At 41.7% G+C, this 14,055-nt stretch overlaps 1 protein-coding gene across 1 annotated transcript in view; it reads left to right on the forward strand.

Annotated features, from left to right (window-relative positions):
• Positions 1–14,055, forward strand: part of KIAA2012 (KIAA2012 ortholog) — a 102,268-nt gene that overhangs the window by 73,654 nt on the left and 14,559 nt on the right. The window contains exons 15-17 of the mRNA XM_059393219.1: positions 773–845; positions 11,317–11,401; positions 13,327–13,483. Of these exons, the coding sequence (XP_059249202.1) occupies positions 773–845; positions 11,317–11,401; positions 13,327–13,483 (315 nt within the window). The remainder of the gene's footprint in view (positions 1–772; positions 846–11,316; positions 11,402–13,326; positions 13,484–14,055) is intronic.

Here is a 14,055-nt window from a genome sequence, read left to right on the forward strand (position 1 = left end):
GGAGCCTGATGTGGGACTCGATCCCAGGACGCTGGGATCATGACCTGAGCCGAAGGCAGCCGCTTAACCAACTGAGCCACCCAGGCGTCCCCATAACAAAGAATTCTAACTGCACAGCCAGTTAGGACCACTGTCACGGAGATTTCTAGGTGGTGGATGGCACCAGTTTGTATGGTGAAACACCGTACGAGCTGATGTTTGAATGGTGAAACACTGGGAGAAAGAAGGAAGAAGGGATTAGATGTGATAAAGCCCCCAATCCGTGGTAATCCTGGAAACCCTACAAAAGGCCAATCTGACCCTTTTGCTTCCCCTCCTTTAACCCTCAGTACCTTCCATTTGTTCTCAAGACCAAAGCCCTTAATCTACCGTCAAAACCCACCCTTCCCATTCTTTCAGAGTCGGCCCTCATCACCCCGTCAAGTCCGTGGAAGTACCTTGCTTCCTTGCGGAGTTGGACTTGGCTTGGGGCATTCTTCTCCTCGCCCCGAGTTAAGGCCAGGCATGGAGCCCCGTCCACATGGACGGGCAAGCCCCCTACAAGAGAAGTACAGCTGAGACCCCCACCGGTGCTCAACACTGCGGCTAAGCCCACCTGCCTCTTAAGCTTCCTTCCCAGGGCTGCTAAACTTCTTGGACACTGAAGTTAAAATAGGCTGACAAAGAAGAAACACTAAGAAAATTTGGTTTCCTTTTACCAAAGGACATGGACCACAGGAGTGTTTGCCTTTATTTTGCCTTACATATTTTTTATTCTGTATTAACCTCATAGGAAAATGGAGACGAGCTAGACGATCATGAAGAACCCGGAGAACCCCTCGGAGAGAATCATCAGGACGACCAAGGTAGAGACAGCTGGGTTGGGTTTTAAATCTTGTCACCATAATTGTCTGATGAGGCTTGCACTGGTTCAAAGATGTTCATGCAGAATGACCCCTCCACTTCTTCTCAGGGCCGGAAGTCAGAAAACGTGCCAAAATGCCGAGTTCAGACGCTGACGGTTCTTAGTGCATCACAGACCTACTGATGATTGCGTGCTTTTATATCCTCGGGCTTACTGAAAGATTTCTGTCCTGCCAGGGGCAGCAGACTGATGACAGAGAATGGAGACTCTGGGGCACCAGGAACAGGCTGCATGAGCCCCTCCCCATCTCTGGTCCCGTTGCTTGCCCACGGGCTCCGATATGCGGGTGCAGGAGCCGAGATTCCCTGCCCAGAGGGTTAATATTCCAGCAGAGGTGGCAACCAGTATCTTTAGAGACCCAGACCTTGCTACCTACCACCTTGGGTGGCCAGAGCTGTTGAAGTGTGGCTCCTCCAAAGATGATAGTACATTTAATACTGATGATTCTAGGAAATATTGGACCTAGAACTGGGCTTTTGGGCATAGTTCATGTTCCTAGACCTGAGCTCAACTCCAAGCTCTTCGTGGGGGCACCCGTGTATCTGCGTGATGCTACGTTTGGATAGCCCCAGGGAACAGGACTGTTCGCTGTCCTCGCTGCATCTCGTGGGAGTGGAAATGGGTATGTGAGAGACTCTTGTGTTCCCACGGGGTAGACACAGTGCTGGCTGGAAAGAAGTGGTGGTTGTTGACTGTACAAAGGCATCCAGCAGAGGGAGCAAACAGGGGCATCCGCTCTGCTCCCAAAGCCAGGCAGCTCAGGACTGGGTCTCCATGCTCTGGGGGCTCCTCTTCCTACTTGGCCGGTCTACTGGGGTGCCTTGCTTGGTTCACATAAAGTGCTCCACACAGGCTAGCAGCAGCTCGGAGCAGCTGAGTGGAGAACATGGCCTCTGCTGTAACCCCTCTGTGCCTCAGTGTCCTTAACTGGGGCTGAAGACAGTACTCCCCACGTACTGCATGAGACTGCCTGAGGAGTCAATGAACTAATTCACACACAGTAGCCCTTTCACGAATATTAATCTTGACTTGGATATGATCATGATTAAGCGTCTACCCTCTCATGGCCATGGTTTATCAACCTGTGAAATGAAACCACGACTCTTCCTATCTCCTCTAGAACCCATGAGGTGAGGAAGACTGTGAAAACGCACTAGAGATAAATGCGCAAAGTCACGGATTTGGGATTTTACCCTACACTTGATATTTTCCTGTTTACGTATTTTATTATTTCTTTCAGTTGACATTCTAGACAAAAATAATTTTTATACTCATTTTGGAAGATTTCATTGCTAGGGCACCTGGGTCGCTCTGTTGGTTGGCTATGTTGGGTCGCGATCTCAGGGTCATGGGATTGAGCCCTACGTAGGGCTCCGAGCTGGGTGTGGAGCCTGCTTGAAATTCTCTCTTCCTTCTCCCTCTGCCCATCATCCCTCCTTGTGTGCTCTCTCTCTTTCTTTAAAAAAGAATTTTTAAAAATGTAAAAAGATTTCACTTCATTGCTTCTGCATATAAGACAACAGAATATTATGGTTGCCCAATTTCTAGGTTTGGTCAAGCTTTTAAGCAAAGTTTTTGCTAAAACAAGCCTCCTACCCCCTCCATTTTCAAAGCCGAGTGACAATAGCCAAGGAAACATGTTCCAGTCTTCAGACCTTTCTTATCCTAAGTCACATATGTAGAATGTGAACACTGACGAGACTCCAAGATCTCGGCCAAGTGCAGGGGAGGTTTTAGGCAGTGCACAACAAGGCAGTCCAAACAGACTTCCTGGCTCACGGCAGAGTGATGGGCTCTGGCTGAGTTCCGTAAAGGTTATCCAGACAGTCTTTAATGCAGTGAAATATCACTGCAGAAAATTAAAGAAGGCATTTGCCTGTCCTGAATGATAAATGCTAATGTTTAAAAAGGATTTCAAATCTTTGAAGGAAAACAAGACAGCACGCCAAGGAATTCTTTTTTTTAACTATTTAAAGAGCACTCTTCCCCTCCTAGGTCTTACATCTAATGGCTAGGATTTTTCTTCTACACTAAATTAAGTAGTGATCTTCATGCTTAAATTATGAGCAGTGAGTCAGTGCCATCTCCCCGGAGAATACCTTGGATCTCAGATTCAATGGTGAGGTAACTGCATGCCGCTTTTCACCGGACAAACCAAAGAGGGTTCAGAAAATTGCTCATGTTAAATACAAAAGTTTCCTTTCTAACCTCTTTTCCCCAACCCCATGGCCCAAAGAAAGAATAAAAATTCAATTCTTGTTTATTTCCTAGGCCAGCCGTTCTCAAACTTCAGGGTGTATCAGAACCCCCTGAGAGGCTGGTTAAAATAGATTTGGGGGCCCTGTCCCCAGAGTTTCCGATTCGATCTGGGTTGAGGTCATGGAATTTACAATTTTAGTAAGTTCGCTAGTGATGCTAATGGCGGTGGCACAGGGACCACACTTTGAGAATCACTGCCTTGGTTCTTGTTTCTAGAATTTATTTCTCTTAAATTTAGCAGCGATTTGATTTCATCTGTTCTTTCAGATGATTCTAACCAAGGCCAAGATAAAATGACTTCAAATAAGATAGAAGGTTTATTTCTCCCTTGTGGAAAAGTCCAGCCCGGCAGGCAAGGCATAGGATAGCTCGGCCCCCATTCCTTCTCTCTGCAATACCGTTTGCCATTACCCGGCTCTACCTGGTCAGAGCTGACTCAGCATGTCCTCACCCTCACACAGAAGACATCCGTGTCCTCTGTGTGTGTCCTCTGTGTCCTTCTGTCCTCACACAGAAGACATCAGTGTTGGGCCCACTGCTGCCTGCTAGGAGCACAGTTCCCAGGGGCCCACCTAGCTACAAGGAGAGGTTTAAAAGCCTTTCCTCAGGGGCAGTTCCTGATTCCAGGCATAAAAAGCTCCAGAAGGAGCAAATCTAATGACTTCCCCGCCTGTGCAAAGAAGTAAGGAGTAGCCAGTGTTGCAAAAATTTCTCTTAAAGCTATGGAAAAAATAAAGAGATCAGAAGTGTGTGCCCGGGAGTTGAGATGGTGCCACGGCCCCAGAACCTCCAGCCTGGAAAGTGGTATCCACTTGTGACTTGATGTCAGTCAGGGCTCCTTGCTCCTGATTTGCTCCCTGTGAGGCCTACATAGTCACTGTAGCCTGCCAGGCTCTGCAGTCTGGAGCCCCCGTATTGGGTTCAGAATAATCTGCTGCTTCTTAGTAGCAGGATGAACTACACACTCAGTTACATCTTTATTTTTTGCTCCTGGAAAGTATTTCAAAGTCCTTCATGGTGGGAAGTGGTCCATCCTTAAGAATGTTTCTGGCTCATTCTGCTTAACTCACAATGGAAACCCCAGGGAAGTCCCAGAATCCCAGAACCCAGCTGTTGCCCCTTGATCCTGAAAATTCTCTTCACCTTCCAGGAAGTAAAGCTTATTTCTAACTTGAGACCCAAGTTCATCAAAGCCAAAAAGCAGGGGCGCCTGGGTGGCTCAGTCATTAAGCATCTGCCTTCAGATCAGGACATGATCCCAGGGTGCTGGGATCGAGTCCTGCATTGGGGTCCCTGATCAGCGGGGAGCCTGCTTCTCCCTCTCCCACTTCCCTGCTTGTATTCCTTCTCTCGCAGTCTTTCTCTCTCTGTCAAATAAATAAATAAAATCTTAAAAAAAGAAAAGGGAAGTTGAAACTAGAGACAAGGACAACATAAGAAAGGAAATTTAAAGACCAATCTCACTTATGATCAAAGATGCAAAACTCCTAAATAAAATATTAGCCAATCAAGTCCTTAAGCTTATATTTAAATATATAATGTTTTATGATATAGGGTGTGTGTGTATATGTGTGTGTGTGTGTGTGTGTGTGTGTGTGTGTGTGTGTGTATCCCAGAAACTCAAAGATGGTCTAATATGGGAATTTCAGTTTATGTAATTCACATCAAGAGATTAAAGGAGAAAAAACTTTAGGGTCATCTCACTGGATACAAAAGGAAACATAAATTTATGATATTCACCCACTCATGATTTAAAATGATCAAAATGGGAACAGAGGAAGACTTGCCAATTTTAATAAAGACTGTCTACCAAAAACCTGCAGTAAACATCCCACTTTAATGGTGGAAATTTAAAAGAATTCTCTCGAGACAAAGAACTAGGTAGGGTAAGGACGCCCTCTGTCATTGCTTCTATTTCAACATGGGGATAGCACAGTAGGGAAACCAAAAGAAAGGAAAAAGACAGAAAGAAGGAAATGACAGTGTCATTATCCCCAGACAATAGAATTACTTACATGGAAAATCTGAGGGCCTCTCCGGACAAGTTATTAGAAGACAAAAATTCAGCAAGATTACTAAATATAGAACAATACATAAAACTCAATTGTGGAGAAACAATAGCATGTCAAAACATAAAGCACAATTTATAATGCAATGTTAGGATCGTTGTTATCATAGAAAACCCCAACCATACACCAGGACAAACAGAACAGCACAAGAATCCCACAGGCCCAACTCCTGGCTGATACTGTTCACCCACATCCCCGACCCCTCCCTTCCATATTATTTTCAAACAAATTTTCCAGTCTTGTATCATTTTACCCATACACCCTTGTGTATATATATATCTCTTTCTAAAAAACAAGAAAAGACATTTTTGACATAACCCTAATACCACCATTGCACCTAAAAATTAGAACTATTCTTTAATATCATTGAATATTCTGTATTTTCAATGCCATAACTGTCTCATAATTATTATAATTGTTTCAGAGTTTGTTTGTTTGGAGTTGGTTGGTGTGGCCTTTACGTGGCCTTTAATTTTTAAGTTCCCTCCATTTCTTTTCCTTTACCCTCTTTTAGTTTATTTTTAAGAAATTGAGTCACTTGTCCTAAGGAGTTTCCCACAATCGAGATTTTGCTGTTGGCTTCCTCATGGTGTAGTTTAATGTGTTTCTCTGTCTTCTCTATCCCCCTGTAACAAAAGTTAGTACTCAGGTCTAGAGACCTGGTCAGATTCAGATTTGGTTTTTCCCTTTAGCAAGACTGTTTCCTGGAAGGCATTGTGTTCTTCCATCAGGAAACAAACGTTTGCTTGATCCCTTCACAAGCCAACAGCTACAGATCCATTCATTCACAGTCGCTGGGAAACAGTGTTACTGAAATTCTGTTGTTCCTTCTTCTTGTTACTTGGCAAACTCCTCCCAAAAGAAACAAAACAACTTTTCCTCCTCTACCGCTTATCCACTGGTACAGTGTATATAGGGAGGGAGGATAAATGTAATTTTTAAATATATATGTATAGATAAATGTATATATATCCTACAAATAAATGAAAAAAGATGTGTGAGATTTGCTTGAAGAAATTACAAAATTTCATTAAATTAAATTAAAAGAGCCGAAAATAAATATAACATTTTGTATACTGCTGTATAGCATGTTCACAAATAGGAAGGTAACAATTCTCCCTAAATTAATCTGCAAATTCAGTGCAATTATGGTTTTTCTCAGTCCCCAGTTGGGTTTTTGGAAGAACATAAGTTGATCCCAAAATTCATAAAGAGGTCTAAAATAACTAATAAAATTTTGAAGAAAAACAGAGTCCAAATTCTAAAATATCAAAAATATTAAATATCAAAAACGACTTTAAGGCCTTAGGATATTGGATTAGGGTCAGACAGAAAAAAATAAAGAATCCAGAAATAAATGCATCCACATATGGAAACATTATATGGCAAAAGTATAAAGAATGAAATATATATATGTGTGTGTATGTGTATATGTGTATATATATATATATATATATACTATATAACTATTTTTCAGTATATAATTTTGAAATAACTGGTTATCCAATTTTAAAATCTTTACCTCACAAAATATCAGGTATAATTTTTGAAAAAGCAAAAAATAATTTTTTTAAGATTTTATTTTTAAGTAATCTCTATACTCAGCATGGTATTAGAACTCACAACCCCAAGATCAAGAGTCTCGTGCTCTTCCAACTGAGACAGCTAGACACCCCTGAAAAAGCCAAAATTTAAAAATTTTTAGAAGATTTTAAATTTTTTAGAAGAAAATATAGAAGAATATCTTTGTGAATTTGGGAAAAGAAAAAATTTGCTACCTATGATTCGAAATATAAACCATAGAGAAAACTATTGACAACCTTGGTTATATTAAAATTCAAAATTTTTGACAAGACCGCAAAAACAAAGTTAAAAGGCAAGTCACAGCGGTGTGCAACTCTTGATATTGGGTTGTAAGTTTGAGCCCCGTGTTGGGTATAGAGATTACCAAAATAAATAAATAAATAAAAGCTTGAGTCGGGGGGGAGACAAATCATAGACAAAAAGACAATATCAGCAGTGCATAAAACCAACAAGGCATTAATATCCAAAATGCAGCAAGAACTGCTACAAATAGAGAAGGAAAAGGCAATCAACCCAAATAAAATATGGCTAAAAGATATGAACAGACAATTAACAGAAGAGGAAGCCTAAGTAAATGGCTGTGTAAAAAAAAGTTGAGGCAAAAAGCCTCAACTTTGGGGCGCCTGGGTGGGTTAAGCCGCTGCCTTCTGCTCAGGTCATGATCTCAGGGTCCTGAGATCAAGTCCCACATCAGGCTCTCTGCTCAGCAGGGAGCCTGCTTCTCTCTCTCACTCTTTCTCAGCCTACTTGTGATCTCTGTCAAATGAATAAATAAAATCTTTTTTAAAAAAAAGTCAACTTTGCAGCTAATCAAGATAATTCTAATTCAAACAAAAAATAAAAACAAGAAAAATCATTATATATGTATGTATATACACATACATATGCATATTGTGGACTTTTACATTTTGGCTAATCTGATATATAATCTATATATGATATATATAATCTCTCTATATAATCTGATACATATTTTATATAATCTACAATCTATATATAATCTATATATCTATATACAGATATGGGTTTATTTATTTTGGGGTTTTTTTTAAGATTTTATTTATTTGAGGGGTGCCTGGGTGGCTCAGTGGCTTAAGCCTCTGCCTTGAGCTCAGGTCATGATCTCAGGGTCCTGGAATGGAGCCCCGCATCGGGCTCTCTGCTCAGCAGGGAACCTGCTTCCTCCTCTCTCTCTGCCTGCCTCTCTGCCTACTTGTGTATCTCTCTCTCTGTCAAATAAATAAATAAAATCTTAAAAAAAAAAAAAAAGATTTTATTTATTTGAGAGAAAGGGCACAAAGCAAGGAGAGGCAAAGGGAGAAGAAGCAGACTCTCCCTTGAGCAGGAAGCCAACGGGCTGATCCCAGGACCCCGAGATCACAACCTGAGCGGAAGGCAGATACTCAACCATTGGAGCCACCCAGGTTCCCCAGTGAAGGTCTTACTACCTGCTTCAGAGGAGAAGGAGCAGTGGTCAGAGAATCCTTCCCTCACGTGCTATTCCTCAAATTCCTTCCGCTTGAAATATTTAATATGCAAAGGTTCCATATTTTGGGGTAGTGTGCCCCAATGACAAACACCAAATTTAAGAGAATTGTTACCACCAAGGAAAGAATGAAAGAAACAGGATTGAATGGGATACAAAATACTTTATTTCTTTAGAAAAAATGTGAATCGGGATATGGCAAAATGTTAACATTTCACAGAGCTGGGTGGTAAGGACATGGGTGTTCAGTGTTCGCTATTTTTTTCTACACTCTGCATTCGCAAAATATCTTACAGATTCTTGAAAAGCAGTTAAAAAAGTTGTACACTAGTCTATTCCAATACTTCCTAAATATCAGGTTATTATACTAGAGGTGGGGGCGGAGTTGGGGGTGGCTTTTTTGAAGAGCTCTTTTCTAGGGTCCCCCTCCCAGAACTGACCCAGGCGGCAGTTCTAATCAATTTGGTGAAGTTATGCCCATGTAGGACTTTGGGTTTTGGTCAATACAAATGCGCCCTCTGCTGGTCCTATAGTGCCCTGTCCCAAAGTTCAAGAGAGCTGTGAGGAGCTGTGAATGTCTTCAGTGCGATGGCTTTACTGAGCCAGCCAGCCACGTTGGGGGCAGGAAACCACCCCCCCCCCCCGGCACCCCCCCTTCTCCAGAGTTCCCCTTATCACAATTCTGTTAATGTTCCATATGATCCAAGACAAAATAAATTCCAAGGTACCACCCCGATCAACCTCCCCAATTTCCCCAAGCACCCCGTACATGAACAATTTTGTCCCCACTGCTAGATCGGGAAATTGATATGGGACACAATACATGCCACCCTTCAAGTTTAAGAATGACAGGAAAAAAAAAAGTGACAAAGACGCTGTGGGCTGGGAAGGAGTGAAGGTGTCACAGACAACTTTGAATGCTGAAAAATGGATTAACTGTAGTATTAAGGGGTCATGTTGGCAGGATGACAGGTGAATTTTTTCCTTTCCAGTCTTTCCTTAAAGGTATAATACCTATACACAAAATTGAGGAAAAATAAATTCACAGAAGAATCTACTGCTCAAAGAGAAATAGAGACTGCATATTAGAGTCTTCCTTTTTAGAAGTTTTCTTTTATTTTTTGGTTTTGTTTTATTTTGTGTTAATATCCATCTTCCCCGATAAAATTTAAGCACCCCAAGTCTAGGTGTTTCCATCCTACTCCCCCCTGTATTCCCAGTACCTAACACAATTCCTGGCATGTAGTAAATATCCAATAAGCATGTGATAAATGAAGGAAGTAAATGAACATTTTCTCAGGATAAATCAGTACAAATTTTCTGGGGAACAATTTAGCAGAAAACACTGTGCCTTAAATACTTATATTCTTTAATAATCATAGATGTGAACAAAGAGTAGATCTTTAAATAATCAAAAACATATCTTTCAAGGATATGTCATGCAAAGTTCTTACTAATTATAAAAAATTTGGAACAATCTGAATTTTAAGTTACATTGGGTTAACTCAGTTATGGTACATCTGTACAGTGAAATGTTATGCTGTTATTACATTCACTTTTAGGAATATTTAATTATAAGGGAAATTCTGATAACAAAAATAAATTAAAATTATATATACTTTTAAAAATTCCATTAAAATGAGTATATATTATATATGCATGAAAGTGCATACACCAAAATATTTGCAATAATTGTATGTGAGTAGAGTGATCATGGGTGAGGGGTTTTTTGGTTCTTTGTTTATTTCTACCAAGTGCCAACCCTGTTTTAGGTATTTTATTTGTATTAACATTTTTTCTTTATTGAGGGATAATTGACATATGGTAACTTACACTTATTTAAATTTTATAATTAGGTAAGTTTCTTAAAGTGTTAAATAATACTATTTATTTCTCCTGTAAAGATTTTAATGCAGCCAACATCACTTTTTCTAGTTTTTCTTAAGTTTTTTTTTTTTTTTAAGATTTTACTTATTTGTTTCATAGAGAGAGAGAGAGAGATCACAAGCAGGCAGAGAGACAGGCAGAGAGGGAGGGGGAAGCAGGTTCCCTGCTGAGCAGAGAGCCAGATGCGGATGTAGGGCTCGATCCCAGGACTCTGGGATCATGACCTGAGCCGAAGGCAGAGGCCCAACCCACTGAGCCACCCAGGCTAGTTTTTCTTAGGTTTTTAAAAAATATTTTATTTATTTATTTGAGACAGACAGAGAGAGAGAGGGTGCGTGCACACAAGCAGGGGGGAGGCAGCAGGAGAGGGAGAAGCCTATTCCCCGCTGAGCAGGGAGACTGATGTAGAACTTGATCTCAGGACCCTGGGATCATGACCTGAGCCTGAAGGCAGATGCTAAAATGACTGAGCCACGCCATCTTCCCTAATCAATTTCATTTTCAGTGTTATAACCACACTGGGGTTTTAAGAAGAAATCTAAACACACAGAGCCCTCCTAGTCTAACATTATTTTTTTCTTGTTTTCTTTTATAGCCCTTATTTATTTACATATGTATTTTATAGAGTTCTAACACACTGTTCTATAGTTTACATTTTTACTTTTTTATACCGTGTTTTCCATATTGCTTATTATCTTTTTAACCATAATTTTAAATGTCAAATTAATGCATCATGAATTGTTTCCCCAATCTCCCACTACTGAGTTGTTTTTAATTTTTCATTATTAATAACAAAGTTATAACAACTTTGGACTAAAATCTTGTTCTTTTGAATTATTTCTTCATGATAAATACCCAGGAGTGAGATCCTGATCAAAGACGGGAACATTTTTCTGGTTCTTGGTACATACTGTCCCATCGCTTTCCCAAAGAGTCTACTAATTGTAATGTCACTTGCTATGGGCCAGCACTGCTTTGTGCAGCATTTGCTTATTTTCTAGGTATAACGTACTTCACTGTGCTAATCTGTGTCATTGACTGCGAACCTAGCAGATGTTCCCCCATGTCTGGGATTGTTTTCTATTACCTCCTGTCCTTTGCATTAAGGATGCTCTTTGTCCTCACAGACCATGAGCTGAGGAGTATGATCCCTGACCCTCTAAGAGCTTCCCTGGCTGACCATGACCCTGATGCAGATACTGTCCAAAAGACGTAAGTGTTCAAAGTTGTAATGACATGGACTGCTCCATTTTTGTTTCATTTTTCTTTGTTTGTTTTAAAGTCACTACTCTACACCCAACCCGGGGCTTGATCTCACGACCCCGGGACCAAGAATTACATTCTCTACTGGCTGAGCTAGCCAAGCACCCCTCCTTTTTCTGTTTGTAATTAATTTAATTTTTGTCTTTTCTAAGCATGAAGATTCTCAGGCTAGCTGCATACTCGAACGTCTAGAATGATTGTCTCAGAAATGGAGTCTTGGGGAGGATTATACTGTGACATGCTTCCTCCTTCAACCATATTCTTTGGCTGGGTGGGTGAGGAGTGAAGTTTAACAGCATGGAAACCACTTTCTCCGTTTGTCTAAGTAGCTGAGATCTACGAACGGGCCTAGAAAGGAGGAGTCTGTCATCTCAGCCTTGGTTTCTCCTCTCAGCGTTCGGTCGGCTCTGGCTAAAACAAATAGTACTTAATAATACTAACACAAGTAGCTAACACACAGAAAGTGCTTCCTATGCGCTCTCTGGGCTTATTTGAAGCTCACTGACCAAGGCTCGGCCTATAGCCCCCATCACTTGACCTAAGCCCCATCTGGCATTGGCAGCTGGAACTATAGCCTATTGTGACCTCCCATGAGGTCAGTGACTTGAGAACCTACGAGTCTCTCCTGGGTCAAGAAGGCTTTATGCTCTCTACGAACAAAGGGAGGGAGGCAGGCTATGGTGTGGAGGCAGCTACCTGGAAAATTCCATTTTTTAGCTTTTATACCTCGGCTTTTTCCACCATGGATTCAAATGACTTATAGCAACCCCGTCGCCAAGAAAAAGGTGAGGTGACCAAAAAAGAAAAAAGAATTTGAGCCAGAGGATTAAAAAAAAAAAAGAAGAATACCAATAACACTTCACAAAAGTCACTATAGTCCTTGTAACTAAAGATCAGACTTGCAGTTTTGAATAGAGATTCCTAAATGTGAAAGCAAAAAAGGGAAAAAGAAAGACAGACCGACAGACAAGAAAGATAAGACGAAGAAGCAGCAGCAACACAGTCAGGTTTGTGGTTCTCATTTGCAGCGCACCTGTTCCTCGGGGGAAATCAATGTTTTCCTAGCATTAAATTCTAAAGGATAAATCTTCTGTGGGTTTTTATAGAGTGGCATTGAAGGATTTAAAGACTCATATATTTACAGGAAATTCCATTTACCTCATTCAACAAATATTTCTCAAGTTTCTCCAGTAAGGCCCTGTACTAGCGCAGCACAGTGAATGTAATACTGATTTAGCTAGAAAATAAAATGCCCAGAACCAGCGCATTGTTGCTGTCTAAGAGATGGATTCTTGGGGAGGTAGCTGCTGCTGCCGCTTTCCTGAAACCCACGTGGCTATCTTTTAGGGGCCCTTTTGCCCAGAGAACATAAGTCTGTTCTCCTCAAGGCAGAGAGTCAGTGACAGCAATCCTACAGGGGATCACACAGACACAGAATGTGACCTTTTGGTGGCCAGATCTGATCAGGAATAGAATTCCAAAGGGCATAACAGAGTGGATGGATAGTGGCATGTTCCTAAGACAGTCTTTCTTAAAGGTCATTTATTTTCAGCTAAGCCTTTGATAGAAGACCTTTGGTTCGACAACCATGTGTCATTCAACCAAAGGCATAAATACACAACCCCAGAGAGGCAAACTATTTCTTCTGCGCTCTAAATTGAGGATTTAACCAAAGAGAATCTCAAAGGGAAGACTCGACTTGTTACTCTACCTTTTTCAGGGCTGTGTTGAGGAAAAGAAGGTTAACCCAAGTGTGTAAAATGTCCATGACAGCGCCGCAGAAATGGGGGCTCAGTGTTTGCTGACTCTTCCTCTTCCTTGTCCAGCAGAGTTTTCAATTCAGTCTGGTCTTGTTGTTTCATTCTTTCTTCAAGGGGCAGAGACTATGACGTACGCCGTCTGCCCGGGACACTCCCAAGACACCAGTCCCCAGACAGGCTGGGTCCTGTAGATGCCTCTCTTCTTCCAAGAGGATCGGAGGGGAGGACTGAAGCGAGACTGTTCGACCAGCAGGCTCTAGGCGACATCAGCGTGAGTGTTAACATCCAGGAGCCTGGTCCAAAGCCTGCTCCCAGTGGGCTCCCATGTACAGTTGCATAAGTGCTGACTCTGTATGATGGGGACCACAAAGGGACAAGTGAGAGCTGAAATCCAGTCTGCGGTTCACTCACCACGCCCTGCGTCCCCGCAATGGGCTTCATTCTCCCAAAGGACGGTGTGCCCATGTCTAATTCCTACAAAGGTACTAAAAGGAAACTTCAGTTACCTACACACCGCTTCTGGCGCCAGGTGTGTGGAGTCTTTCTCCATATCAATCAGTCTCCAGCTCAAAGGACACCAACTGGGTGCCCCGTCGTTCAATTCTGACCCTTCCTGGAGTTTGCACAGCCCCCACAGGTGAAGGGCGCGGTCCCACGAGACTGCCCCCACTTCAGACACAAGACTTCAGTCACAAGTCCCAGGTTGTCACCGATACATGGAGGGTTCCCACAACCCCTTTCTCAGTTTGGATAATTCACTAGAATGGTCCACAAACCTCAGAAAGTCATTTCCTTGCTATAATTGATTTACTGCAAAGGATGTTTTAAAGATTTTATTGTTTT

The sequence above is a fragment of the Mustela nigripes genome, chromosome 3 (assembly GCF_022355385.1).
Source record: "Mustela nigripes isolate SB6536 chromosome 3, MUSNIG.SB6536, whole genome shotgun sequence".
Lineage (NCBI taxonomy): Eukaryota > Metazoa > Chordata > Mammalia > Carnivora > Mustelidae > Mustela > Mustela nigripes.